Source organism: Manacus candei, unplaced genomic scaffold (genome assembly GCF_025592945.1).
Source record: "Manacus candei isolate 608988 ecotype Guabito, Panama unplaced genomic scaffold, ASM2559294v1 h1tg000013l, whole genome shotgun sequence".
Classification (NCBI taxonomy): domain Eukaryota; kingdom Metazoa; phylum Chordata; class Aves; order Passeriformes; family Pipridae; genus Manacus; species Manacus candei.
This window is the reverse complement of record NW_026138061.1, coordinates 9,924,137-9,951,733: the sequence shown is the minus strand read 5'-3', so window position 1 is coordinate 9,951,733 and position 27,597 is coordinate 9,924,137. Positions and strand designations below refer to the sequence as shown.

Sequence of the window (27,597 nt, the reverse complement as noted above, 5' to 3'; positions counted from 1 at the left end):
GCAAGTTCACCATAAAGCAGGATCTTAGGGAGGCGGTGGTCCTTCATCCTTGAGATGTGTTCTGCCCAACACAGCTGTGTTCTCAGTAACATGGCCTCAATACTTGTGACTGCTGCTTATTCTAGAACAGATGTATTGGTCACATAATCTGACCAGTGGATGTTTAGGATTGAACGGAGGCAGCGTTGATGGAAGCGTTCTAGGAGATGCAGGTGGTGGTGGTAGAATTTTTTGTAAATGCTGACATTATAAACCTCCTGCATTGAGCCTGTTATAAAGAGTAGGCTACACTTTGGCTTTTCAGTGCAATAAGATGTTGACGTACTCTGGTACACTCAAGTGTCTCAACCATAGTTTGTTAATTTTTGCACTAGGTCACTCACTTTCCATAGTGTAGATCAACCCCACCTGAGAAAACTGGGAATTTGCTGCATCTTGCCAGGACCAGCTTCTTCTTCCATTATCCCTATCTTCTCCTCTCTCTTGTCACTGGTTTTTGCTACAGCTGCCCAGTCCATTTCCACCACTCAGAGGTCTCCTGACCTTTCTCCTTAGTGCTCCTGATTGCAGGAGTGTGTGGAAGTGCTGCCGAGCTTACCCTTCCTTATAATCCATGTACAACCTCTTTGCTTTCTGTTGCACCTCAGCTAGATTAGGTCCACACTGAGATCCTTCTCCTGATTTTCCATTTACTCCTTCAGCCAACAGTGGCACCCACACAAGGGATGTACAGCATCTGAGCCACCCAACTTGTAGAGCACCTATGACTTACTCTTACTGATATGAAAATGTCTTCCAGTGGCTCCTTACCAGGAGCTACAAGAGAGGAGCAATCTTTGTTTGTGGAGAATACTGTTTAACTGGAGTCTTAAATACCAAGGATAGAAAGTGTCATAGTAGAATGGCACTCAGGTCTGCCTTAAAGTGTCATAGCTATGCTTTGCCAGCCCAAGGACTGGCAGAAAGTGCATGATTTTTATAAGTGCCCTAAGTGATGATGATGAGAGACACATCAGTATCTTTGCAAAGTCAGCATATCATCAAAAATAGGTGCTATAAGTTACACAGCCAGTGTGAATTATGTGCTGTGTATTGGGCGTGGGGCCAGAGGCACTCACCTGTCTTCCCTTGTATAACTTTCTTTTTGATCATGAAGAGATTTAATATTTCTCTTTTGTCCTATTTCAACCCATATATATGTGTTATATACACAACCCATATATATGTGTTATATACAGATCAAAATTAAAACAACTTGAGAACCTAATTTAAGCTTAACATGTTTCCTTTTCTCTCCCACTTTCTTTTTGCGGTTTTAGTTTGATTTTTTTTTTTAAGATAGTGTCTTCAATTTATTCCTCCCTAGAATTGTTGGTTTGTGCTTATATGAAAAATTACTAAATGCAAGTTTATCAATATTTGTTAGGAAAATGTCCCAACATGCTTAGTCAAACATTAAATTTATCCTGCGTGTGTGGAACATCTCTGATTAAACATCTCTCACTTCAAATTATAGCACTTTCCATTGTGTTGAGCACGAATGATTTCTGATGATTTTTGCATTATTATTCAGGAAAGTTGTGCACCTCACAAAATGCAAAAGAAATAAAAGTCCGCAAGACTCCTCACAGCTAAAACTCATTCTGACTCTTGTGCTCCATGCAGACACTTGACTTTCCATAGGAGACCCCTTGGCAAGAGGCCCAATTCTATACTCACAGAATGATTTTGCACGAACTCCATTTTTCTGTATTATGAAGTTGCTTTGGGTTTTCACAGAAGTAGAATAAGAGGATAAACACGTCTGTTGTCCCAGATGAGTTGCTGAAGACACTCTAAAGGATCAAATACAAAACATAGAGGTCTGTAAAAATTTTTGTGTTGAGTAGATTAGCACAATTTACCTCTGTTTAATGCTCCCAGGCCTCTTTTTTCAACTTTGATGTCTTGTCCTGCACAACTCTACAAATCTGATATAAATGTGGGAGAGATAGAAGTGTGCCACTCCACTGGGCACCATGCTCAGAAGAAGACAAATATATCCACAACTATTCAGAGACAGCTTTACACCTTTGTCACGTAATCTCCTGTGTTGGCTGAAATCCTTGCAATCTGGTGTTGGCAAGACACCCAGAGATTTTTAAAGTGTTTTAAATATTATCTCTGTTCATAATTCTTAATTTATTTAAAACACAACAGATGTGAATCCTTTTTTGTGCCAGTTGTGTGCTATGGTGAGTTTTCTTGGTTGAGGGTGAAAGTTCTGTTCAATGTTTTTAGTGTGAATGGAAGTTATGACAAGTAGACAAAAGAGTTAGTCTGGGTAATGGAAGTATTGAGTTCATATGGTCATAATAAGGGAGCAATGTACTTTCTTCTCTTGATGCTTGGGTAGTTTTGCTGATGAGATAGTTTGCTGCGATAGGCTCAGACAAAACACCCCTAAATGACAAAACCCAATGTGGATGTCCAGATTAGATTATTTGCTACTGGTTTTTTTTTAATTCTTCCCCCCCTCCTCTAGCATAACCCTAGATAAGCTTAAATACGTAAATACATCTTTTTTTAGTGTGGCACTGAATGGAAGAAACCTCAATTATCTGCCAAGAAGTGGCACCGACCACGCCTTTCACCTTATAAATGGTGCCTTAAAACTCTCCATTTTTTTAGATACCTTTTTCTATATTATCCCAGCATACAACAGCTTTTTGAATTCACAGGGAACAATATTGCTGAGGCAGCCTTTATTGTTGGAAAGACCATTTTGTTGTTTTCCTGTGTAAAGGATCTTATGTACCTATGTCTCTAATAAGTGAAAAAAAAAAAAAAAAATCAACCAAAAGTCCAGCAAATATCAAAGCTGTATAGTAACATGTCACATGATTACTCTAATTCTGTTGTATCTCAACCTGTGCATAAGTCTTTTAATGATATTTTCTTGTAAAGAGATCAGTTTTTGAGCAGCTGTCCAATTTTCATTTAATATTTACATCCCCAGTATAAAAAGGAAAACATTTCTGTAGTGAAAACTGTGATTGATTTTTTATGGGGTTTTTCAGTATTCTGAGCAGTCTGATTCCAATACAGTTTTGGGATTAAAAATACCCTATGTATGCAGCTCACTACATGACCCCATGCAGTGATGAGTATCTCTCAGTCTCTCAGACATCTGTTCATTGCCTCAAGGTGTTTTGAGTGAGTGTCACCAGCTATTGAACTTGTTTTGAACACAGTCTTAGATCTCAGTGACAGTTGCAGGTGCTCAGCAGTATTAGGCACAGACCCAAAATTTCATCCCCTTTGTTGGAGAAGGAGGTTTGCTTTGTCTGAAGCACTACACTGAATTCCTAGTTTAAATTCAGACTGTAGCTTCAGTAATGATTATTTTCTTGGCAACTGCCAGCAACTGTGATTTTTAGTGACAACAAGTCATTAAAAAGGAAAAAAGTCTTTTTTTTTATTTTTTAGTTGTTTTTTTTTTCTTACGAAAGGCACATTTCCAGGTGTTTTGAGACAATTACAACAGAGAAAGCAGATTTTCAGTAAATAGAAGTGGGAACTGTCTCCTCACATCTCCATGCCTGTGGCCATGCTGGAAGAAATATCACATTACTGCAGAAGGGATTATGTTTTACATCTTTGATAATTTTGTCAAAGTACAATCAATCCCTAACTCTCAATTCAGGCAATGGCACATTGTAGATGCAGTTTCACCTTTGAAAAGCCCAGCTAAACATAGTTCATGTTATGTATTTTATGGATCCTTCCTGTCAGGGCAGGCTAGATACCTCTGATGATGCCTTCAGTGTATTTTTGGTGTGATCCGGTATTAAGAATGTGATGATCAGCTTTGAAGAGTACAATTAATTTTGCCTAATTTAAGCCATATAACATGCAAGTGTATCTAGACCAAGATATTTCTCTAGTCTCTGTCTATGGTTAGTAGGAAGAGACAGGCACAAACAGAAATCAGTTGTCCTTCTCCAACATGTACCTAAAGATGGAGCAGCTCACTGTGTGCATCTACTCGTTGCTTTCCAGTAACAGAAGACAGAACCCAAACGTCTCACCTCACATTTTTTTGGCAAAAATGGGGTAAAAATAAGTTGTATTTATAATACCATATCTCCAGTCAATAACTCCACTTTTCCACCTGCATTCCTGTGCATCTCCTACTATATTCTGGCATACAATAAAGGATGCTTACATTCACAGAGGAAGAATATTTTTGTTATAAAATGTGCATTTTTTTGGTTCATATTTCCATTTCAGTTGATGGAAATGATTTTATTTTTTTTTTATTCTACTAACCCTACTTTTTTTGGGGGAAAAAAGATTTCAAAAGAGTGAAGGAGAAAGAGCTGGTCAGCTTAATCCTTTTTCCATTCTAATTTATTTATTTCCATTGATTAGAGTTGTTTGAACTGTGCCAAGCTGGGATGTGTTATCCTATGTAGCTCTTTACAGATGAAGGTAATGAACTGTCAACTCCAGTACTGTTTCCAAAAATTCAATTAAACAATTTTATTGGCAATAAAAGAAGGGTAATTTTACTGGTGGGACCTATTGAATGAGTTAGATGAATGTACCAGTGAGTAATACATGGTATCTTCAGTGGTTTTTGGTAAGCAGAATCCTACCATGTATAGCCATGCTCAGGACCCTGCAACAAAGGGAACAGTTAAACTTCTGTTAATTGAAGCTTTAAAAACAACAAAAGCCTTTGAATTTTGGAAAGAAAAAATGTCTAGATGAAGATCGATGGCAAACTTCCTCCACGAATTTGTGAAGGGCAAGAAAGGGTTACCAGGAGGCAGGAAAGCCTCAGTTTGTTGAGAAACAAAGTAAAAGGCTAATGATAGGAGATCAGAAATTGCCAGAATTATCTGAACCATTTCTGATTGCTTTAAGCTGTAAACTTTGTCCCTTGAATTAGTTACAGGTAGGCAAACAGAAGTATTTGTGGCTATTTCTCATCCAAGAAAACCCAGTCCTTGCTGTCATTCACCTGACAAGACAACTCAAAGGAAGATTCACTCAGTGAGGGAGAGCAGCCTCAGAAATGCTCCTCTGACTCTTGGTGTGCAAAGAGCAAGGATCCAACAAATGCAGAACTCTGTGCACTCTGGTTACTCTTGTCTGGAGTGATTTTCTTGACATGACAGGGCACCCAGGAGCAGATAACACCTCTAACTGCTCTGGTTCCCTCTGACTCCTTCAGCAATTACCTCGACTCACTGTCACATTTGCTTCTTTCTACCTCTGTGGTGGGGTGCGGCTGTTGCTGCATATTTTTGCTCTTATCAGACAAACCCACCCACCTTTACCTTCTATGTTGAAGGTGCCAATTTATAAAGGTAACCTTGTCTTTCTCTTTTTGTAGGTGGAAGATGCTTTGAATGAGGCAGATTTTCAGCTCAAGCTGGACCTGCACTTTACTGATAGTGAACAACAGTAAGTGCTGTTTTGAAGCTCAGTTGGTAATGTGGGGCTCTGTTCAATTGGGAAATTACTTTGATAAAATGAGAGTTCTTTGTAAAAAGAACTTTGATAAGTCTTCCCTTTGCCTCAGTGTTGAAGTTTTTCTGTTTCTTCTCTCTGCTTTGAAAAGTGTATCTCATGCTCCTCTTTAAAGGAACAACATTTTTCCCCCTTTAAATGTAAGTTTTTTCAAAGGTTATAAGTGTTGCTCTATCTCTGCTGCTGTTAAAGGGAATATCATCATTGACCTGCAGGTGGGCAGGGGCTGTGGTTCAGGAATGCACTTATCTCAGGAGGCAATGAAGTATTTCCTGGCTGAAGACAGGAGTATAAACATGCTAAGCTCTTTTCTCCTATTAAGAACCAAAGCTGCCTCAATATTTTCAAGAGGAAGGAGTCTTCCCATTGAATTTGATTTTATCTAACTGTATTTGATCCCATAATCTTAGGTGAAGTGGGAGTAACATCCCTTCCTGAGACATAGCAGGAAGTGTGACCCCATATATTATTCAGCCTCACTGAATCAGGGAAAAGTCTGCCAATGACTTGAGCAGGGTTTGCAGGGACTGGTAGTGTAGGGAAATCATCTGAGGTGTGTTTCATGCTGAGACTGTCCCGATGGGATTTTATTCATACCCACACAGAACTTAAACAAATTTCTGTTATCTTCAAGATACAAAAAGTGAAAATTTTTTCTCTCATGCAGGTGAGACTGGACCTTCAGTACTGGTGGGTCTTGAAGAGAGAAAAAAACAAACATTAAATGATAGCCAGGAATAAAAATAACTCAAAGTTATGAAATTGTGCTCCAACACATGCATTTAATTTCTGTTATAATATTAAAGATTATTCTGATTTACTATAAACAAAAGTAGTGATTTTTAGAAAAAAAATATTCTGCAAAGCTTCTGGAAGCTTGGGACTAACCATATACCATACACAACCATCTCATCCTAGGTTTTCATAGTTCTGGGAAACAATTGGCTTCAGAAGGGTCTTTAATGCTGTAAAATAATTCCTCTTTAGAAATTTCACTTTAACTGGAAGGATGTGGTGAGGCACACTCCAGATTTACAACTCAGTCTCTCACTATAGGTGACTGAGATGTCATGTGGTTGCCTGCACACCAGGACAGTTATTCTGGAATACTTATAACAAAATTTAAATTAAAGTCTTGACTTTCATTTACTTAAAAAAAAAAAAAAAAGGAAAGCTAATCCAACGTGTACTGTTTCTCTGCAATTACTTCACCTAGTCTTTTGGTTTTCAACCTCTTCCAAAAAGTTTTTCAGAATAACAATCTGGAAAGGCACTCTGAATATTTTCAACTGTGTCTGGCACAGCAATGCTTTTAACTCTCGCTGGTTGCCTGGGCTGATTGTTCTTGTACAGAAAATCATAAATAGTAAGCTGTCCCATCTATGAGCACCCAAATAATCTGAACAGTTTACTAAATGCACTTCCTTCTGTTGCTTAGTTCTTGACATCTCCAGAACTAGTGGGTACACGGACATCAAGGGCAACCAGCGGGGAAAACCGGAATTGCATTGCACTTATTCTTTTTTTTATACAGTACATTCATATAACTCTACATATGTTATTTATTCTTTGTGTTTCTATTTATATTAGTTATAGCTATATTAATGTTCAAATATCTATATTAATATTCATATTTATGCTTGGCACAAGTACAACACCAGACACTCTTCAGTTATCTTACCCCTTAAGAAGCTGAGAAGTGATAAATTTCACATCTCGAGTCATCTCTCAGTCTGCTGCCTGTAGCACGTTATAGGCTGTGACAACTCAGGCCTTCACTAACCCTTGTTAAACCTCTTTCCCTTGCAGGCTGAGGGATGTTCCAGCGATCCCCGTGATCAGCAGCCGAACACTGTGTCTCCACTTCCACCCCCAGCGAGGTCTGCACCACCATGTCCCTGTCATGTTTGACTATTTCCACCTGTCAGTGATCTCTGTCACAGTCCATGCGTCCCTGGTGGCACTACACCAGCCTCTGATCAGGTAAAGGGCACAGAAATGTCTGTGGAAAAGCAGAGGAGATTTCTCTGCTGAGTTCTCTCATACAATTTGCTTACTGGATGGGAGAAGGATAGAGGATAATTTAATTTAAAGTTTTTTGGTCCTGGGCTAATGGAGATTGGGATTTACAACCAAGCTCTGACACCGGCCTCTTCCCTTGGTAAAGCACCAGAGGTCTGATGAAAAAGTGGTAAAATTATGGGAAAGAGGTTAAAAATTTTGACTAGTCTTGATCTCTCTATTCCCTATTTGTAATGAGAAAGTTAAAATTGTGCTTTCCTTGGCAGTTTTTTCTCTTTAGTCTAAAAGCAACTAAGAACATTTACATTTCCCCCCCTGTGATGTTTTGTAAAGCATTCAGGACAACTGGACTCTAATCTCATCCATGGCCTCTGTGTATGAGCATAATTCATAACATGGTTAGGAGGAGGCACAGAGGAGTCAATGCTGGATAAGGCTTCACTGGGTTATTCCTTTGCAGAATCATCTGGTTTTACTGTGCAGCAGTATAATACCAGCTGCCATGGGGTCTAGGTGTGATTTATGTTATCTGATTCACAATGACTCGAAAATAACTTAGAACTCCTTCAAGTAAAACAGGGCTGGAGGTCAATATCCTCTCATATTAGAGCAGGCGAAGGGAAGCAAAGGTCTTTCTGGCAATTTACTTAGTGCTCAAACTTTTCAGTGCATGAGACAGAGTGTTGAGAGGTCTTGAAGCAAAATGCAGTGTTCAGCATTGTTCAGCTTCCCTTAACTCCAGCAAGATCTTGTCGTTTACCAAACGACCATGAAACTCTAAAGCTTGGCAAATACTGTGCAGAGAACACAGTGTCAGAGAGGAAAGATGAACCTGTAGAGTGTTTTCCTTGGTTTTCATGCTTTGACTTGATACATCTTTGCTTCAGTTCTCCATTTGTGTGAAGGCATTGCTTGTACACAGTGTCACAGAATGAACTGAGAATGTAAGAGGTTGAGCCTGAGGTTGAGAAGTCAGTCTGCCCCACCCCTGAAAGCGTTCAAGGCCAGATTGGATGGGGCTTTGAGCAATCTGGTCTGGTGGAAGGTATCTCTGCCCATGGCCAGGAGGCTGAAACTAAATAATCTTTAAGATCCCTTTCAACTCAAGCCATTTGAAGATTCTATGAGCTGTGGTAGTGATGTGTCTCATATCAGAGATCAGACTGATATATCTGTCTTCTGCTGATGTGATACAGGTAACAACTGTATCTCTGTTCTGCTATGTGTCGACTTTTTTAATGATGAAATTAAATTGTAACAGACTACTAACCAGATAATTTTGCTCAGATAATTTACTTACTGTTCTACTATAGAAAAGGATGAAAGAACAATAGTTACCAGGCTTAATGACTGTTTTGAGTGCTGTTTTATCCTCTAATGAATGGGGCTGCACAGGCTTGTTACTGTTATTAGGCATAAATCACATGATGAGTAATTGTTCCATAGTCAGATTATTATAGCTTTTAAAATACTGTTTTGTGGACCTTTGTGAAGTATACAATGTATTTACTTAATGCAGTGGAATGAAGATTTTTGACAACACAATATACACTCTCATTTGCTTAAGCCCATAAAATCATTTTAAAGTGTGATACTAAGGATTTATCTTTTTCTTGATAAATATTCCAAACCTGAAGGGTTTTTATATCATGGATTTTCTCAGTATAAATCAGGATGAAGACACTAGCATAAAATAAATTGCACTCTAAAACAAAACCAGCCAACTAAGACTTGTTTAATTTGCTCATAGCTCAGAGCTTTCCTGTTTCTCACTTATCATAGGAGTTTAGTAGGAATATAGAAAAAAGACCATTGTAAAGTCATTATTTTGGTTTTTTTTTTTTTTTTTTTTGGTAACTGTATAGAACCTGAATGACTGGAAAGTCTTTTTTGTCACATTATAGGAAAAAATAATTTCCAGATCATAGAATCACAGAATGACTTGGGTTGGAAGGGACCTTAAAGATAAATTAGTTCCAACCTCCCTGACAGGGGCACACCTTCCACTAGAACAGGTTGCTCCAAGCCCCATCCAACCTTGCCTTGAACACTTGCAAGGATGGAGATAGTTACATTATTTGGGAAAAAAATATCTATGCAGTGCTTCACAATGGTTTTTTTGCTATCTTGAACTGTCCCATCATGGTACATACTTTGTGTGTATATACATATTATTTCTGCACATATCTGTAGCATCATGGCTGGGCTTCACGAACGAAGAATTGGGAAGGGCTCTACCCACGTTTGTTGCAAGCGCGTTGGTGGCTAAAAAGGCCAATACGAGACAGGCATGTCTGGTTGCAGAAGGCACAACAGAAAGATTCCTTAGATGGTATATTCTGCAAGGCACGATTCTTTCTGCATTGCCTTTTCTCCTCAAGGGTGATCCTGCGTGCTTTCTCAAAGGCATCAGCAGCATTATAGATGGTGTGTCTCCAGACCTCCCGGTTGGAGGCCAGAGTAGACCAGTTATGGTGATCAATATGGACAAGGCTGAGATGTTGTTTCAGGGAGTCCTTGTATCTCCTCTTCGGGGTTCCTCTCATGCGGCAGCCAGTGGCAAGTTCACCATAAAGCAGGATCTTAGGAGGCAGTGGTCCTTCATCCTGGAGACGTGCTCTGCCCAATGCAGCTGTGTTCTCAGTAACATGGCCTCAATACTTGTGACTGCTGCTTGTTCTAGAACAGATGTATTGGTCACATAATCTGACCAGTGGATGTTTAGGATTGAACAGAGGCAGCGTTGATGGAAGCGTTCTAGGAGACGCAGGTGGTGGTGGTAGATGACCCATGATTCAGATCTGTATAAGAGAGTAGATAGCAACATATCTATAGACTCAAATGTAAAATTGCAACAGTTCTAGACCCACCCTGAAAATAATTATGTAAAATTAAAATTCACTGCTACCTTGAAGTTTTCCTGGAAAACCACTTTGCCTGAAGCACAACTGTGTGCTCACATATGCCCTGTGGACTCAGCTCTTCATACTTTGTTAGCTCTGTTGACAAATTAGATACTCTTCCCCAAAGTTCTTTCATGTTGTCTGTATTTAAAGGTAGAAATCAAACAGACCAATTCAGGCCATTGCCTTCAGGGAAATGTACACTCACAAATAGTTAGGGAAACCTTTCCAGGATGCCTCTCTTGCCTTCTGCTTTTTGACAAGTGAATATTTTGATATTGTTGTTTGTCCTGATTAATAATTCTGAGCTAACAAATATTACATTAGGTTTGAGACTCTGAAGACCTAACTTTTTACCAACCTGAGAACGATTAAAATTCATATTTCTGGGATCATTTGCAAGCTTCTGGATGGAAATTTTGTGATTCAACCTTTCTAAAGAGTATAACCCCCAGCTTTTTAGTGAGATACTGCATTCATGGTGGCTGCTAATGGCTCTGTGGATTTACTAAGAAGGTGAGAGGTTGGGTAAGAAGGTGGTGAGACAGACTTGGAGTCAGTTTATCTCCAGCTTTGTTATCAAAGAATTCTAGAATCACAGAATGGTCGGGGTTGGAATAGATGTTAAAGATCATCTCATTCCAACCTTCTACCATGGGTAGAGACACTTTCCACTAGACCAGGTTGCTCAGAGCCTCATCCAACCTGTCCTTGAGCAGTGCAAGGGATGGGACACCCACAACTTCCCTGGGCAACCTGTGCCAGGGCCTCATCATTCTCACATTTAAGAATTTCTTCATAAAATCTAATATAAACCTCTCCTCTGTCAATTTAAAGCCATTCCCCCTTGTCCTGTCACTGCATGACCCTGTTAAAAAGTCCCTCTCATACTTTTCTGTAAACTACCTTTAGGTAGTTTAGTGCTTTAGTTTATTGCTACAAGGTCACCCTGGAGCCTTTCCTTCTCAAGGCTGAACAACCTCAGCTCTCTCAACCTGTCTTTATAGGAGAAAAACTCCAGCCTTCTGATGATCTTTGTGGTCTCTCCTGGACCCACTCTTAAGAGGTCTAAAATTTCCCACAATTTCCTGTGCTGATGACTCCAGAACAGGATGCAGGTCTCCAGGTCCCACAAGGGCAGAGCAGAGGCTCAGGATCATTGCCCTTGACCTGCTGACCACATTGCCTTTGATGCAATTGGCTTTCTGGGCTGCAAACACATGCTGTTGGCTCATGTCAAGTTTTTCATCCACCAGAACCCTCAAGTCCTCCTCCACAGGGCTCCTCTCAGTGAGTCTCAGTCTGTACTTGTATCTGGGACTGCCCAAACTCAGATGTAGCACCTTGCACTTGGACTTGTTGAGTCTCATGAGGTTCTCATGGGCCCACTTATCTCTAGAGCAGTCATTTTTGGCCTAGATGTGGGATGACCAGGAGCGTGGTGTGATGCTTTGGTGCTTGGATCATCTCTCCTGGTTCCTTGGGCAGCTGCATCCCTCTGCAGAGGGAACTCTGAGCAGCAGGGAAGGGACTGGGTGTCTTTTGCTTGTCCTTACTGAGCCGAACTTGGTTAAAAACTCTGACCTTTAGAGTTCTCTGACTCCTCTAGAAAGCACTCCAGAAGTGACTGGGGAAGCTGGACCACTTGGAGTCAAGCCCAAAACTTTGCTTTCCAGGTAGGAATGCAGTAATAGGGGAGAACTGGGGTGTAGGGCTCAGTGGTTTTGATAGTTGTTGTCTTGGCCCAAAATACTGCTCCCCTCACCTGTGTCTTGCCCTACACCCAGACCCTTCCAACAGGACACTGTCAGGGCAGGGCTGGAGCTGAACTGTGGTAACTCCTTGCCCTCTCTCAGTGACAGCAACCATGTCTGCACCAAATGCTTTCGGCAGCTGCAGATCACAGAGCTGTATTTCAGACTTTTGGGATGTGGGACAAACAGAGGAGAATCTGGAGCAGGAAGTTGGATGGCACTGCTCTCCTAATATCACGGAAGTGATAGTTCTCTTTGGAAAGTTAAAGGCAACCACATTTTACCCAGGATGACACAAGATGAGCCCAACAAGTCTGTCAAAAGATAAACAGAAAAAGTGAACAATGTTCGAGCTTGAGACTGTTCCCCTGCTGATGCATTGACCTTCATTAAATGCTTAAATACCCTTTTTATTTTCTTACCTAAGCTCCAGAGGCTAAATGTGAGCAGACAGCTGCAGGAGGAAGGTGAGGAGGAGAAGGATTTAGGGGTTTTGGACTACAGTTTTCTGATTTGGTTTCTGGCCCGAGGCACTGACTTCTCCCTCAGCTCCCTGTCACTGGCTTCACAACTGGTCCAGTCTGGAAGTGCAACCAGCACTTATTAACCCAGTCTCAGCTGTTAGGAAAGGTGCTTTGCTCCAACATAGCTCAGACTTCAAGAAATATTTCTGTTTTTCCGAAAGCGAAATGTGCAGATCTGTGGTGTAAGGTCTACTTAGTCTCAGGCATGCTGCAAGCATAGTGCCTTTCTTATATTGGACTCATTTAAAAAGCAAACAACAAGAAACATGGTTCACTTATAGCATAGACCTCTATACCACTTCCTCCCCCCCCCAAAAAAAAACCCAAAACAAACAAACACCCCAAAAACACCAAGGAAAAAAAAAACAAGTCTTGAAATTGCTACATATAATCAATATCTTTCACCATAGGCAGCTGGCAAACCTGTTTTCTCTTGCTTGCACAAGAAAGGGGTTTAATTTTCTCAGCTTTCTGGATTCTCCTCAGCTTTCTGTTCCTTTCCCCACTTTCATACATAAATTTACATGAAAAACAAAGTTGACTTTCAAGATTTTACTTATTAACATTGAATCCTTAATTGCCCACAATCAAATGACTGTATGAGAAACAAGAAATCTTGGTGGGATCTGTGATGGGAAAATAATATAATACAAATTTTGTTGGTGGAGAAACCAAGACACAAATATTCAATGTTTTAATGTCTTTAGCTTGTTCTGCTCCAGAAAGAAGAAACAGAATCAAGGTCACAGAATATTCCAAGGTTTCAGATCTGCTCCACTGCACTGAGGAATCAGGCCAACCCTGGCCATCCTTGAGCAATTTTATCTCACCAAAGTTCTTTTGTTTCCAGGCATCCTGTTCCTCAAAAGCACGACTGATCTATCTATAGGTAATACACACACTGTACTGCCCTGTGCATCTTGAATCTGGGTGCAGATTATGCAGGTCACTTTTTCTACAGTTGCAAGAGTGGCTGGCACCTACTTATGGGGAGCTTGCATCTGAAACTGCAGAAATGTAATACTGGGGAGTAAAATTCATAACTTTTTTTCCCTTTCCATTCTATTTACAAATAAATTAATCTGTAGAAAGAAAATTAAATACTTATGCAGTAAAGACCTATTGCTTCTATGTATGCTTATTAGAAGAATACTGGTTGATATTATTTTCCTCTAAGCACCCCCTCATAACAACTGGATGATTTTTCCTTTGAATTTTCTTTTATTTGGTAGTTTGTTATGCATCTGCAAAGATAAACCTCCTCTTTGACGTGCCAGTCTCCTGAGTTACCAGCTGAGAAACCACATAAGAAAAAACTGGAAATTTCTGAGTTAAACTTAAAAAAACCCAAACCCAACAACAACAAAAACTCCCACTGAAAATTAAATATCCCCACATGGCTTTATCTGTTTTCAAATTTTATAGCAACTAAGGTTAAGTTCAGGACAAACGAACCAATATTTTCCAGCAGTCAAAATCTGTAAAGATTTCAGACCAGATTGCCTCCATTTGGGATCTAAGGAGAGATATCTGTTTTCATTAAAAATTTTATTTTAATAAATCTTATCAGTTTTACCCAAAAAGCTCAGAATATTTTACAGCCACTGATTACAACCTTAGTGAAACTCCTTGAGTAAGAGAAATACATGCCTAAAGGAGCACAATCTGCAAACATCCACATATTATTCTCAAAAATAAGTAACAGATCACCCATGTACCCTATGGCCACATGCCAGTAGTAATTTCCCAAAAGCTATATTAAAGTTTTGAGTCAAAAAATTGAGGGAAATCAGTGTTGTCATTACAATTTTCCTGATGTGTGGGAGTTAGAAGGGAGCTCCTGGTGAAATGCAAACAGCTGGCAGTGGGGGCTGTGAGGGTTTAATTCTGAGGTCTGCTATTTCTATGGGACTGACTTATATTTTTAATTTTTTAAAGAAATAATATTTTATGCATAAGGGACTGAGGGAAAAATAAGTGGTTTCTCCAAGGATCTGGCCTAAATGGGATAAAAGTTAATTTCCTGAACTTCCTCTCCTGATATAGTCCCAAGATTGTCATTTCTTGTAATTAGAAATGTGATGATTGTGTGAGGTTTTGTTTGTTTGGGGTTTTTAATTTTTTACAGTTTGATCCTTTCAAATAGAGCAAGATATTTTTTTTTCCCAAGGAAGATTCAGATCCCAATCTTCTAATTTTCCTCCCATTCTGCTAAAACCTAAAATTCATGGAAAAAAAAAGTTTTGTTTACCAAAACCAAACCAAAACAAAATTAAAAATTCAAAAAGGTTATTTCTTTTTCAGAGAAGTTTAATCTCAAAGAGAACAATGTTATTTTAAACTGCCCTGAAGTATTTTTTCTGATTTGCTTCAGTAACACATCTGAATTAACATTTATCAAGGCCAATCCATTTGTTATGCTAAGGAACTGCCATCTCATTTATACGTGAGAGAATTGTCCAAAGGTAAAATAAACAGGGAATGATTATTTAATATTTTGTGCTATACAAGAACCAAGAGGTGCCACAACCAATTCCCCAACAGGGAGTTCAAAAGAATCAGAAAGTTCAGAACTTACCACAAGTGCAGTTCGTTCCAAAATGAATGTAAGTTACAGAGGCCAAGAGTATAAATCAAAAAGGCATGGACACAAATTCATAGAAGGTAACCATGACTGTTGGAAATAATTGAGTACAACCTCTGACTCAGAAAGTTCTTAAATTTTGATTGTTGATATCTTGCAGGCTATAAGAAAGGGAAAAAATGCAGTTTTCAATGCAGTTTACTGTACTATGTGTCCGTAGACGGCTGCTGTAATAACTGGGAGACTCCTCTGAAGGATAAAGACATTGAATCATAGAATCATGGAATGATTTGGGTTGGAAAGGACCTTAAAGATCATCTCGTTCCAACTCCCCTGCCATGGGCAGGGACATCTTCCACTGGACCAGGTTGCTCAGAGCCCCATCCAACCTGACCTTGAACACTTTCAGGGATGGAGTGTCCACAGTTTCTCAGGACAAACTGTTACGGTGCCTCACCATCCATGATCTCATGGATAAGGTCATCAAAAGGTCAGCTCAAAAAAAAACCCATAAAACATTTCACCGATAATATTAATAGTCCTGCACGCATGTTAATCCTCTTGGACATGCACCCATTACCTCTTTTGACCTTTTTTATCCGAAATCCAATTAAAAGCTAAGGTTAACATACTGGATAAGGATCTAAATGTTGATATTAAATCAATGCTATTAAATAGTCTGAATGGACATGTAAGTAAACAAGGTTCATGATTCATACAGATAAACATGTTTGCAGAAATAATTAGAAGAAATAAATACAAAAAAAAGATGTAACAAATTGACCTGGTATTGCTAATAAAAATTATCTTCAAGCATAAGGTACTTCAGAAAGCATTAGGGGGACCTCGGCAGTTTGTAAGCCTTCCGCTTAAACTTCCCTCAGCATACTGAGGACATTTTGGCATGTTTCCCAAAAAAGGGTTTTGTTTTACAGTGCTATGTGAAATCAATTTCCATAAAATCAACAGATTAAAATCCCTTCTCTGCTGTAAAAGCAAAAGATAAATAAATAAAAAAGGCATTAAAAAGTGCTTTTCTTTAAACCTTTGAAAGCTTTGTTAATATTCAAATGAGGAGTTTTTCATGTGCAGGCAACATTTGTTTAAGCTTCTCTCTCTGATACCACAGCAATCATTTTTTATTTCTGCTTCCTGAGCCTTGCCAGCAGACCAGGGCAGATAACATCACTCAATAACAGCTGAAATTATTCAGAGCGCTGTTTATTTCCTGGCTGTTTGAAATAGTTTTATTTATTTATTTATTTGTTATTTTTATCTTAAATGTTGTGTGTAGGAAACACATGGGAAGACTTCATGCTTCTTAGAAGCAACCAGCTGGAAATTCCTTCGATCACATAAATAAAACATACATAAGCAAGAACAGATATTTGCTAAGTTTTTCTACCCCATCATCCCTCTTACGGGATGGTCTTTTTGCCAGTATTTATATATAACAAGCAGCACTTTTGAGCTACAGGTAAGGCAGGGATTTGCATTTAACCTTCTGAAAGTCGTCCAATTCCTAACTTTCCTTGAGATTCTTTTTCTGACTTTGTACACCTTGCTCTGTTTCACACCAGATCCTCACATGTTGTTTGAGTATAACAAGTATTCCTGAACCTTTTTTTTGTCTTTAGCATAAGTATCATTCCAGAATTCAAGAAATATTTACACAACACTCTGAGGCACATGGTGTGATTTTTGCGTATCCAGGAGTTGGATTTCAGTGATCCTTGTGGGTCGCTTACAGTTCAGGATATTCTATGATTCTTTTTTTATGTGCATGCTTCTGTACAGCAGTCAGTGCTCTAATCTGTCCTTAAAATCTGAATCAGGTGTAGATATCAATGAATTAGGCTGATCTGAGCTGAAGTGGCCATGTGATGCACATCTACACAGAGGAACAACCTCAGACTGGAAAGTGTTCCCAGCATGAATGGAACTGCCCTGTGGCTTTTAGTTCTGGCACGTTATGGTTTTAAGATGTTTCTTGTGCTCTCCACCCTGGAAGTTTTTATTCTTTCAAGGAGACCAGGTCTCCTGGGTATGATGTAATTTGGGATGCCTGGATGGGCATCAGGTAGCCGTGGATGGTGATCCCAATTTGGGAGCTGTAACACAACCTCAAGTGGCATTATCCCTGCACTTTGTATGAAGAGCAAATGTGTTTTCCTTCTTTCTCTGCACTTCATTATTTTAGTTCCACGTTTACCTACATGTTTTTAAAGAACACTTCTGGTTGCTTGCATCACTATTTGGACTCAGTAATTTGACTCCTTGTATTCACCCCAAGTAGCCTGATTTCCCTCTTGAAATCTTGATACAGTTTATGTACAGCACATGCTCTCCGAGGGACAAACTGTGGGGTTATCTCATTTAAATCCAGTTGCTGATGAGGCCTCTCTTTATAGTCCACAATAAGAAATAAGTACTTTGAGGGTACAAGTCCCCTGATCTATTTGATATCACTGCTTTAGAAGGAGGTGACTCATACCCTGGAAATGCCAATTCCTCTCCAGTGAATATAAAGGCAACCTACATCATTAACTGGGAGGTGTATTTTGCTCAGATTAACCCAGAGCATGAGCCCTGACTGTGCATCAGGACTCTAGTGGGCTTGAGGCTGAGTAAACTCCAGTCAAGATATTCCACTCTCAATGGGTTCAATGGTCGAAGATAGGAGACATACAGCCAGAAGGGAACACTGGCCATAATAGTCAGCACTGAGAGGTAATGTCCACAACACCAAAACACCAAAACAACTTACATTCTGTCAGGATTTTGAGGAAGAATTTGGAGAACAGTGAATTCATGTTGCACCAAGGATATGGGAGAACATTTCCCAGATGAATGGACTGCATCCAGCAAAAACAAATGTAGCTTTTGGGCTGTAGTCTTGTCATTTGGTGCTGGAAGCTAATGTCATGGGAAAGTGAGAAGTGGGAACTACACTTCCAATCTATAAGAAGTTTGGGATGAGCTATAGAAGATATAGATATAGAGATATGAGATATAGAAGATAAGAGAGGTCATGCACAACTCAAAGAGGAAGGTTAAAGCAAGAGAGGAAGTTGTTGCATCCATCAAGGTGAAAGCTGATGAGAAGTTGGATAAGAGTATTTATCTGTGTGGATAGATGGAAAGGTTGTGTTGGTGAGATGTTATGCTGGAAAAAGATCTGTATGAGAGCAGAGAAAGGAATGAGTTAGAGATAACACTCAAACCACTCATCTGAATGTCTAGGAAACAAACTTGAGCTAGTGATGTCCAACACACTGAACAATGATCATTTTTAAGAGAAACATGAATTTACAGTGTCAATTTGAAATTAATAAAAGCAAAACCCAGCACCACCAAAAGTACAATATTTTCTAAGGAAGGAAATAATACAATGACAACAATGACTCTTCTCTAACAATATTCCTTTAATTAGTTTTTCTTCTCAATTTTTCTTCTTATAGTTTCACTCGTCCAGGGAAAGGTTCTTGGCTTGGTAAAGGCAACCTGGAGGCGGGACAAGACCAGTCCAGTATGTCTTTAGAAAATCTAGTGTTTGGAGCTGGCTACTGCAAACCCACTTCTTCAGAGGTAAGGAGGATGAAAAATGATGTCTTACTTCCATTGGATCACTCCGAGTGTCCCTATTACCTGTGGAGAACTTGTCATGGTTGTGTATTTCTAGTAGAGGGATTTTGTTGGAAGAAGAAACCCTCAAACATTTCTGCATGAACTAGCTGGCACTTGGATATACAATCCCTTGGTGTTCAGAAAGTTCAAGATGTGTGGATATATACCCCAATTGCCAATGGCACTTTTAAGACAGGATTCACCTGATCAGGTGTCTGCTTGAAGGTGAAATTAATTATTCAGGAAGAGGCCCTGGCTTTCAGGTTTTGTGTATGACAGCCAGAGGACTTGAGTCATTATTAAGGATGTTGTAAAGGAAGGTTTTGTGTCCTGAGTATTGAGTATTGTGTGTGTTGGTGATGGGGTATTGTACACATTGCCTTACCCATGGCAGGTCCCACAGTTAGTGTGTGCCTTTGAGAGAGAGCTCATTGTGCAATTTTTAGTAGAAAGTTGTTTGTTTGAAAAATAATGATTAATTGGGGGTTTTTTGTTGCTTTGTTCCTTTTTTTTTCTTCTTTTTTTTTTTTTTTTTAAGCACTTGCTGTGCAGTGTTTTGTTGTGGGTATGTTTTGTTTTGTTCTTTTTTTTTTTTTTGTCAGAAACATTTCCTCAGATCTAGAAACTCAGCCCAGAATATTGCAATAATTAACCTGTTAGGAAACCATGATTCAAGGTTTCTGATTAACATGCTGCCCTCAGCTTCCCTCAAGCTTTCTTGTCAAAGCTGTTTTTTATAAATATTTAAAACATCCAAGCCTAGAGCAGCTGGTGCAGAAGAACTACCAGGGCTGAGAGAATGTTTGACCTGAGGCTGCTATCCGAAACATTGGGTCAGTGTATGCTTTTGGCAAACAAACTGACCTCAACCTCTGTCTCTCTGGTAGGCAGTCACATCATAGATGTTTAAATAGCTGATTCAAATATTTATTTTGTAGATTAATCTGTGTACATCTCTGTACATCACACAAAAGAGATTTCTTTTGAGAGTGGTGCCTACTTTTCATTATCCTCTGGACAGATCTCTATTGTAAGAAGAGAGATGGAAAGGCTAACTGCACTCTCATTTTTGCTTTTAGTCTCCCTGGAAAAATCTTGTTCTGTTGTGATTAGGAAAAACCTTATTGCTTTCCCAAATTTCTTCCTTAGCTGGACACTATTTTCTACTCATCTCTGTTGACTAATCGTCTTTTTTTTTGGTTTGGTTGTGGGGTTTTTTTTAATGAGGTGTGGTTTTTTGTTTGCTTGGTTTTTTGTTTTGTTGTGGGTTTTTTTGTTTTGTTTTGTGTTTTGTTTTTTTTTGTTGTTGTTGTTGGTTTGGTCTGGTTTGGTTTGGGGTTTTTTTGTGACAATATAATTGTGGTGAGTTGACCTTGATTGGAAGTCAGGTGCCCACCAAGCCACTCCATCCCTTCCCTCCTTAACTGGACAGGGTAGGATCAAGGAACTTTGTGGGTAAAGTCAGTTTAATGAAGCAAACCCAAGAACCACGTGAAGAAGCAAAGGAAACTGAAAGATTTATTCTCTCCTTCCCATCAGCAGGTGATGTCCAGCCACTTCCTAGGAAGTGGGGCTTCAGTAATGTAGTAGTTTCTCTGGAAGACAAATGTCATAATAGTGAATGCTCCCCCTTCTCCTCCTTTTTCTTAGCTTTCATTGCTCAGCAGATGTCATGTGGAATGGAACATCCCTTTGGTCAGTTCGAGTCAGCTGTCTCAACTATGTCTCCTCCCAAGATCTGCACACCCCAATCCTACTGAAGGGGAGTGGAATGTTGGAGAGACAACGCTGATGCTGTGCCAGCTCTGCCCAGCAGTAGCCAAAACACTGGTGTGACACTGACACCTTTGTAGCTACTGACGCACAGCACAGGCTGTGAGGGCTGCCATGGGGAGAGCTAACTCCATCCCAGTCAGACCCCATACAATAATTATTATCTTGGCAGGTGACCTACGACATACCAAAATGAAAGGGCTCTCTCAAGAACTGGTTTTAGCACACTGCTGCCCTGCAGTCATCAGAATGCCGCACACCAAACCATCATAAATAAAATGCTGCATGGCCCATGTGGTCAGATGTGCATTTGCTTAGCTTCAGAAACCTCCATAAGTCATGGCATCTGTTCTTGAGCTGAGCATTTTAATTTAATAGAATGTGATGGCCTTTTTACCTATGCTATCCATGATGTATGATAATGAGCAAAGGATATTTCTCTTAGTTTAACATAAAAAATAAAAATTCAGAGCTAAAAAGAACCTATTGTGAGAGTAAACCTAATTCCAAACAAGGGCCATGTGACTGCTGGTTTATATGGGACTTTATATCAAGCCATAAGGGATTGAAGGAAGAGGAGAAATATTAGCTCATACAGTGTTACAATGCTTTTCACTGGGTCAAGTTTTCTTCCCTTTGCAACCTTGTAGATTCCATTCCAGATTGTTTGAATGTGTTTGTTAAATGTAACTTCAACTGAACTATAGACATTTCCAGATTTGGGAAATTTTGCAGTCACTGCCCCTGGGCATGAGAATGGATCCTACTCTTTTCATTAGATGAAAAAAAAAAGCCTGCAGACCTCTCTGCTCACTTTTTACATATTTTTATTTGGACCTTGCCTACTGCATGTTCAAATTATTAACTGTTGAATATCTTAATTCAAAATATACCAGTTATATTTTTGTTTGTAAGCTTCTCTGATTCAATGCAACTGGCTAAATCTAGGCTAGGACAATTAATGTATCTCATCTTCCAAGGCTGACAAAGCTTCGCTGAGAGTCAGGACATGGGAACATTAAAGGGATGTTGGTTAGTTCCTTTTTATGTCATAAACTTCTCTGAAACAGTTAATGTTGCTCTGTCCTGTTTTTTTCTTTTGTTTTGTTCTGTTTTCATTTCTGCAGATCTGAGTTTGGATCCTTCTATTTTTCATGTACATTTCTGTGTTTTTCTTGATCTGAGAAGTCTCTAGGCTTAATGTCTTAAAACACATCTCATGGGCAAGTGTTTTCTGTTTAGTATCTTTTCTAGGAAACCAAATCTCATTATTCAATTTACTGTAAGACTGCAAATAACCAAGACTTTCTTATTCAAGCTTTAGCTATTGTGAGTAAACCTAAAAGAGCTTTTTTCTCTGACAGCTGCAGATAGATTATTTTTCCAGAATACTTTCCAGAATATTACATTTGAACAGAAGCTTGTAAGGGGTAGGAACTCTAAATCATTTCTATTGCAATTTTCCTGAGGTCTAGATGTAAACCCCCACAAAGTAGTAGTTTCTTGTGTCTGAGGCACTTACTAACTCCACAGTTTATTCAGTTTCATAGGTTTGACATAAATTGTACAAATCTGTGAAGCAGCCTAGATCCCAAAATTAATTTTGTTCTCACTAGTGTCATGTTATGAAGTAGATGGTTTAGTGGCATGGTCTATTTGGTTTATGTGGCAAGGTTTTGGTACCAGAGAGAGATGGGATGAGGGGAGGCTTCTTTCCAGAGAAACAAGAACCTTCCACCACATTATATAGAAACAACTCCAACTGTTTCCAAGGTGGACCCACTGCTGGCCAAAGCTGAGCCCAACAGCAACAACTGTAGAACCACTTTGATAACATATTTAAGAAAGGGTAAAAACCACTGTCAGCACCTGTGAGACAGAAGAGTGAGAAAATGAGAAATAAACAACTATCCAAGCACCAATGTCAGTGAAGTACGAAGAGAGGAGTTGCTCCAGGTGTCAGAGCAGATTTCCCTTCAGCCTGTGGTAAAGACACAGGTTATCCCACTGCAGCCTTGGAGAGCCCCATGCCAGAGCAGGTGGTTGTGCCCTGGAGGAAGGTGGTTTTAGATTTAGTTCTCATTCTACTCTGTTTAATTGGTAATAAGTTCTATTGATTCCACCCAGCAGAGTCTGTTTTGGCCATGGCACTAATTGGTCAGTGATCTCCCTGTCCTTACTTTGACTCTTGAGCTTTTTGTTGAGTTTTTTTCTCTGTCCTGTTGAAGAAGGGGAGTGGTACAGTGGCTTAGTCCACCCACACCATATGGTTTAGACAAGATTTGAACACAGTAGTGTAGTGACTGGATTTACAGTAGTGCTAATCTCTTGGGAAAGCCAGAAATGTGCTGAAATCTGGAGTTATGACTACCAAGTTAGACATCTTTTGAAGACAAAGCAGAAGACACTCACCTTGACATGTCATCTCTAGGTCACACTTTCCATTTTCCCTCTTTCTTCCTTATAAAACATAGATGCATCAGAGAGTTAATTCTCTTTTTAGGCCCACAGACTGACTGCGGAAGTGCTCATCCTGTTTACATCATCGACTTGCTTTTCCCTTATTGAAAAGGCAAGTGACTGCCTAAAGAAAGTCCATATCAATCAACTCTTTTTGTCTCTTCCAGAGCTAATTTTCAGCATTTGGGCTGCTGAGGTGCCACTGCTTAATAATAGATCCCGAAGGCTCCTCGTTCTGCACTTCTGACTTCTCAGTGCAGAGACTAATTAAATGTCAGCAGCTCTGGACTGTACATACACATTTTCCCTAGTTCTCCCCAAGTGACTTCTGAACATCACTGACAGTTTCCTCATCTCCTGGCTTAGCAGAGTAGTTATAATAATTAATCGTATTTAAGCCTTGGTAATTTTTTTTTAAAAGTCTTCCTGTCTCTTCCCAGTCCTCTACTCAGCAAAGGGGGAATCTTCCCTTTCTCCATTCCTCCTTTCTTCTCTCTCTAATACTTTCTGTCTATCTATACTACACTCTTCCTTTCAAGGACAGTTAAGACAACAAAGATATTTATTATTGAAATAATATTTTTTGTTGTCAGATAAATACAAAGGAAGACATTTTAGTGGTCAAAAAACTAGTAGAGAATAATCTACAGAATAATAAAATGTGCTAGGACTTTCTCAAGTTGTCTTCAGCCCATAACCTATTCTCATGGGGAATATACATCACAGTAGGTGTGTTCAGAATAGGATCGTATCTACTGCATTCTTGCAGTAGATAGTGCAGCATTCTAGTGGAATGAAGCAGCCTCATGAACTGTGTGTGACTAGCTTCCCGTGGGGGCATCTGAGTTCCCTTTTGGGTCTACTAAATTGTTTTTTCCTGTGAGGAAGTTCAAGGTTTTTTTTGTATCTCAATGCCACACTGACTCATGCTTTCGGGTGATCTCAACAACCATAAGAGATGGACACTGAAAAATTTCAACAGCTACTACATTTACAAAAAAATAAAATGTTCCTTGCAGAACTGCAAATTGAGTGGTCACTTACACTTCAGGATTCTTATGCCTTACCCAGTACAATAAACCTCTTCTCTATCCACTGTTGTCAGCTTGGTTTAGTGTCTTTGTAATATTGTGCATCAAATGCCTGCTGTGTTATAATCAAGTTGAGTCAATGACATTCTGGGAATTATTAATAAACTGTACTCACAGTAATCTTATTTTCATTTGGCTAGCAGTTGCACTGCAGATAAATTGACTTCTAAGTAATCAGATTGATTAATCATATGACTTCCCATTAATAACGTGCTGATGTTTGATGAGAAGTGTTCTTCTTTCATCTAGCATTGAGGTAGCAATCCCAAAAGACATGAAGTTTAAACCTGGCATAACACAAGAACTAGGAGTGTCATTCAAATAAAATTTCATTGATTATAAGAGTTCTTTTCCACAGACAGTTTGCTAATATTTTCATCTTTTCAGCAACATATGCAAAACCTGGGCTCTTCCAACCTAGTACCAAAACATTATTCAAACCCACATTTTTATGTCACATAAGAGTCATCTGTGGTTTAGTCTTCTTTTTTTCTGTATAGTTATGGCATTTTGATCAACTAGTTTACTTTTTCATCTCTTGAAGAAGGAAGAGCCTGAGATTAGGTCAGCGGGTAAGAGCATGGTACTGAAAACACCAAGGCTGTGGATTTGATATGTACGGTCCATTCCCTGAAAAGTTGGATTCAATGATCCTTGTGGGTCCCTTCCAACTCAGAATGTTCTGTGATTCTGTGAAGACTGTGCATCAGAGAAGAGCCCAGATAGGATTCATTGTGGGAACTGTAATACGTCCTGAAATCCCAGTTTGACTGGGAGGAGAGCATAGCTGTGAAAGTCATTCATCTATAGACAAAGGAACCTTAATGTAGAGACTCACGTTATCCTTTTTTTTTTCTTTTTGTATTTATTATACTGACACAGCATCCATCTTTCTAACGTTATTCAATTGTTCCTTCTTTTTTTTTCATGGTACTTGCTATGTACTGACCCCAAAACAAAATTTTATGAGAGATACAGAGAGAAGGAGAGAAAGGGAGAGTGAGAAAGGGGAAGGCTGAAGGAGAAGGTATGGGTGAAGGAAAGTAAGGCAAGGCAAGGACAAAAAGAGGTACTAATTTTATAAAAGAACTAAAATTCTGCAAAGGACTAAAACTCTCCTGTTTCTTTTGAAAGAAAGGGTGATGTGAATTTTGTTTTTTCCTCTCCCTTTTCAGAAAACTTACAGAGGTTCTCTATCTCCTGGTAGAAATAAAAAAGGGACCTGATGTGTCTGGAGGGCTTTGAAGTCGTCAAAACTTTATTTAATTTCTTTTTTTTGGTTTTTCTTAACTTTGTACCAAGGACGATGTTTTACAAGCAATGTCTAATTATTTACAAACTCAAAGTATTGTTAAGATTCTGATTTTACCAATTTAGAACTTGAGTGTGTAAGATCCCTGAAAGTGTTCAAGGACTGGGGTTTAAGCAACTTGGTCTAGTGGAAGGTGTCCCTGCTCATGGCAGGGTGTTGGAACAAGATGATCTTTAAGGTCCTGTTCAACTGAAACCATGCCGTGGTTCTAAGATAGTTGATATATATCATTCAACTTCTTTTTTTTAATAAAAAAATTTAAAATCCTAATATTTAAAATAACTTTTATTTGTAATTACTCCATGTAGCTAATCCAGACTGCAGAAGTGTAGTGTACCTCAGGATTTCATCTGGAATTGTTAATTTTACATGGAAATGGTTTTAGTTTTTGTGTCAGACTTCTCTGCTTTGGTGTGTGTAATGGCAGGCATTTCTTTCATGTGTTTTTAAAAGATTCCTTGGGTGTCTTACTGATGCCAATGGTGATTAGTTGTGATTGGGACTCCAGTGTATGTCCAACACACAATTATTCTAAAACAGTAAGAGAGCTGATATAGTGCTCTTTATAAGGTATAATGACAAGTATCTTTAATCAGTGTGTTCAGGGCACCATTTGTGATAATTACTGATGAGGTCTTTAATCTTCCGTCGCCTGAAGATAAATGGCTGATCTTTAGAAAGAGCTAAAAGGTTTTCTAGCTGTAGCAGAAAACATGGTAACTAATAATGACAATAACTGGTTTGTTTAATCATTGGCATATTTCTTTTCTGTGGTCGTTTCTTTTTGATCTGGCATATGCAGAGTACGGCAAGGCAATGATCTTCATTGTGATAGAGTTCAAAACTGAGATTAATTTGGATTTAGGCCTGAAATATGGTGTTGAAAAAGCTCTGCAACATTTTTGTTGTGGGTGTTCAATTAAAATGTTATGAAATCATCTGGAGTTTCTCGTGAGAATTCAGATAGGAGGGTGATGGAGTCTTGTTCTGGACAAAATCCTCAGGAATTGCTCATATTGGACTGAAAATTTATTCCTTTTGTAAAGCATTAGAATTTGCACTTTTCAATTCAGTTTTTTACTATTTTTTGGTTATGTATTGGGAAGAATCAGTCTCCTGCATTCTCTTTCCAAATCTTCCTATTTCTCTGCAGACCACTGTGAAAAAGTAAATCACACCTAGACTTGTATAACTGAAAACAGTTTTATTATGGTTAATTTAGAGAGTTGTGAATAGGGTGGTAAAAGGCAGACTAAGCATGGAGAATTTCTTTCTCTTTTACAAAACTGCCATTACAGTGATATACTGAAGAATTTATTTGATTCCTCTCACCAAAATTTCTCACTTTGGGGCTGAAATCCACTGGTGTGGTTTGTACAGTCATTTACTTGACCGACATTCTTGCAATTCAAGTTTTTCCTCTCTACTGATTTCAGCTTTGATTTTTCAGGAAATTTATAGGAGGGGGCTTGGGAGATATGTTTTGTTTTTTTTTTTCTTTCTTTCCTGAAGTGCAGGGGCAGCAGAAACAGCCTTTCTGCTCCTCACTTCAGGAATCAGACTTGGCTGTTCTCTACCTTTTGAAAGAGCGCTCTATGATTCACTTTTTCTTTCTTGTCAGTATTTTTTCCCAGGGGTACTTGGTTGAAAAATCATGTTCATACGCCCTAAAGAACACTACAATAATTCCTACTGACTGATGATGAGACAATTCTTGAAGGGAGACGTAATCAACTCTCACAACTTCTGAGCTGATGGCCTTTCCAGCAGGGGTAGAAATGCCAACAACATCACAGTCCAGATCCGTCATCTGGAAACCAATCCTTTGCTATTGGCAAGTATCCCAGACAGCAGCTCTGGGACTGGGGAATGAGAAAAGAGATTCCCTCTTTTTCCAACCACTTTGTCTTGTTTTGTGGAAACAAATCTTCAAGTGACAGCAAAAGCCTATACCTCTGTTCACAGTTATCATGTCTGTCCTAATGATCCAAGAAACAGTTTCACAACTGATAAGAATTAAAAGTTTT

At 39.1% G+C, this 27,597-nt stretch overlaps 1 protein-coding gene across 6 annotated transcripts in view; it reads left to right on the top strand.

Annotated features, from left to right (window-relative positions):
- The window catches only part of FAM135B (family with sequence similarity 135 member B), a 250,483-nt gene that overhangs the window by 164,748 nt on the left and 58,138 nt on the right, over nucleotides 1–27,597 (top strand). For all 6 annotated transcript variants that reach the window (XR_007902926.1, XM_051778447.1, XM_051778448.1 and 3 more), the window contains 3 exons: nucleotides 5,384–5,454; nucleotides 7,330–7,503; nucleotides 18,769–18,895. Coding sequence is in view for 5 of the 6 variants with exons in the window: in XM_051778447.1 (XP_051634407.1) it covers nucleotides 5,384–5,454; nucleotides 7,330–7,503; nucleotides 18,769–18,895 (372 nt within the window). In the remaining variant the exon portion in view is untranslated. The remainder of the gene's footprint in view (nucleotides 1–5,383; nucleotides 5,455–7,329; nucleotides 7,504–18,768; nucleotides 18,896–27,597) is intronic.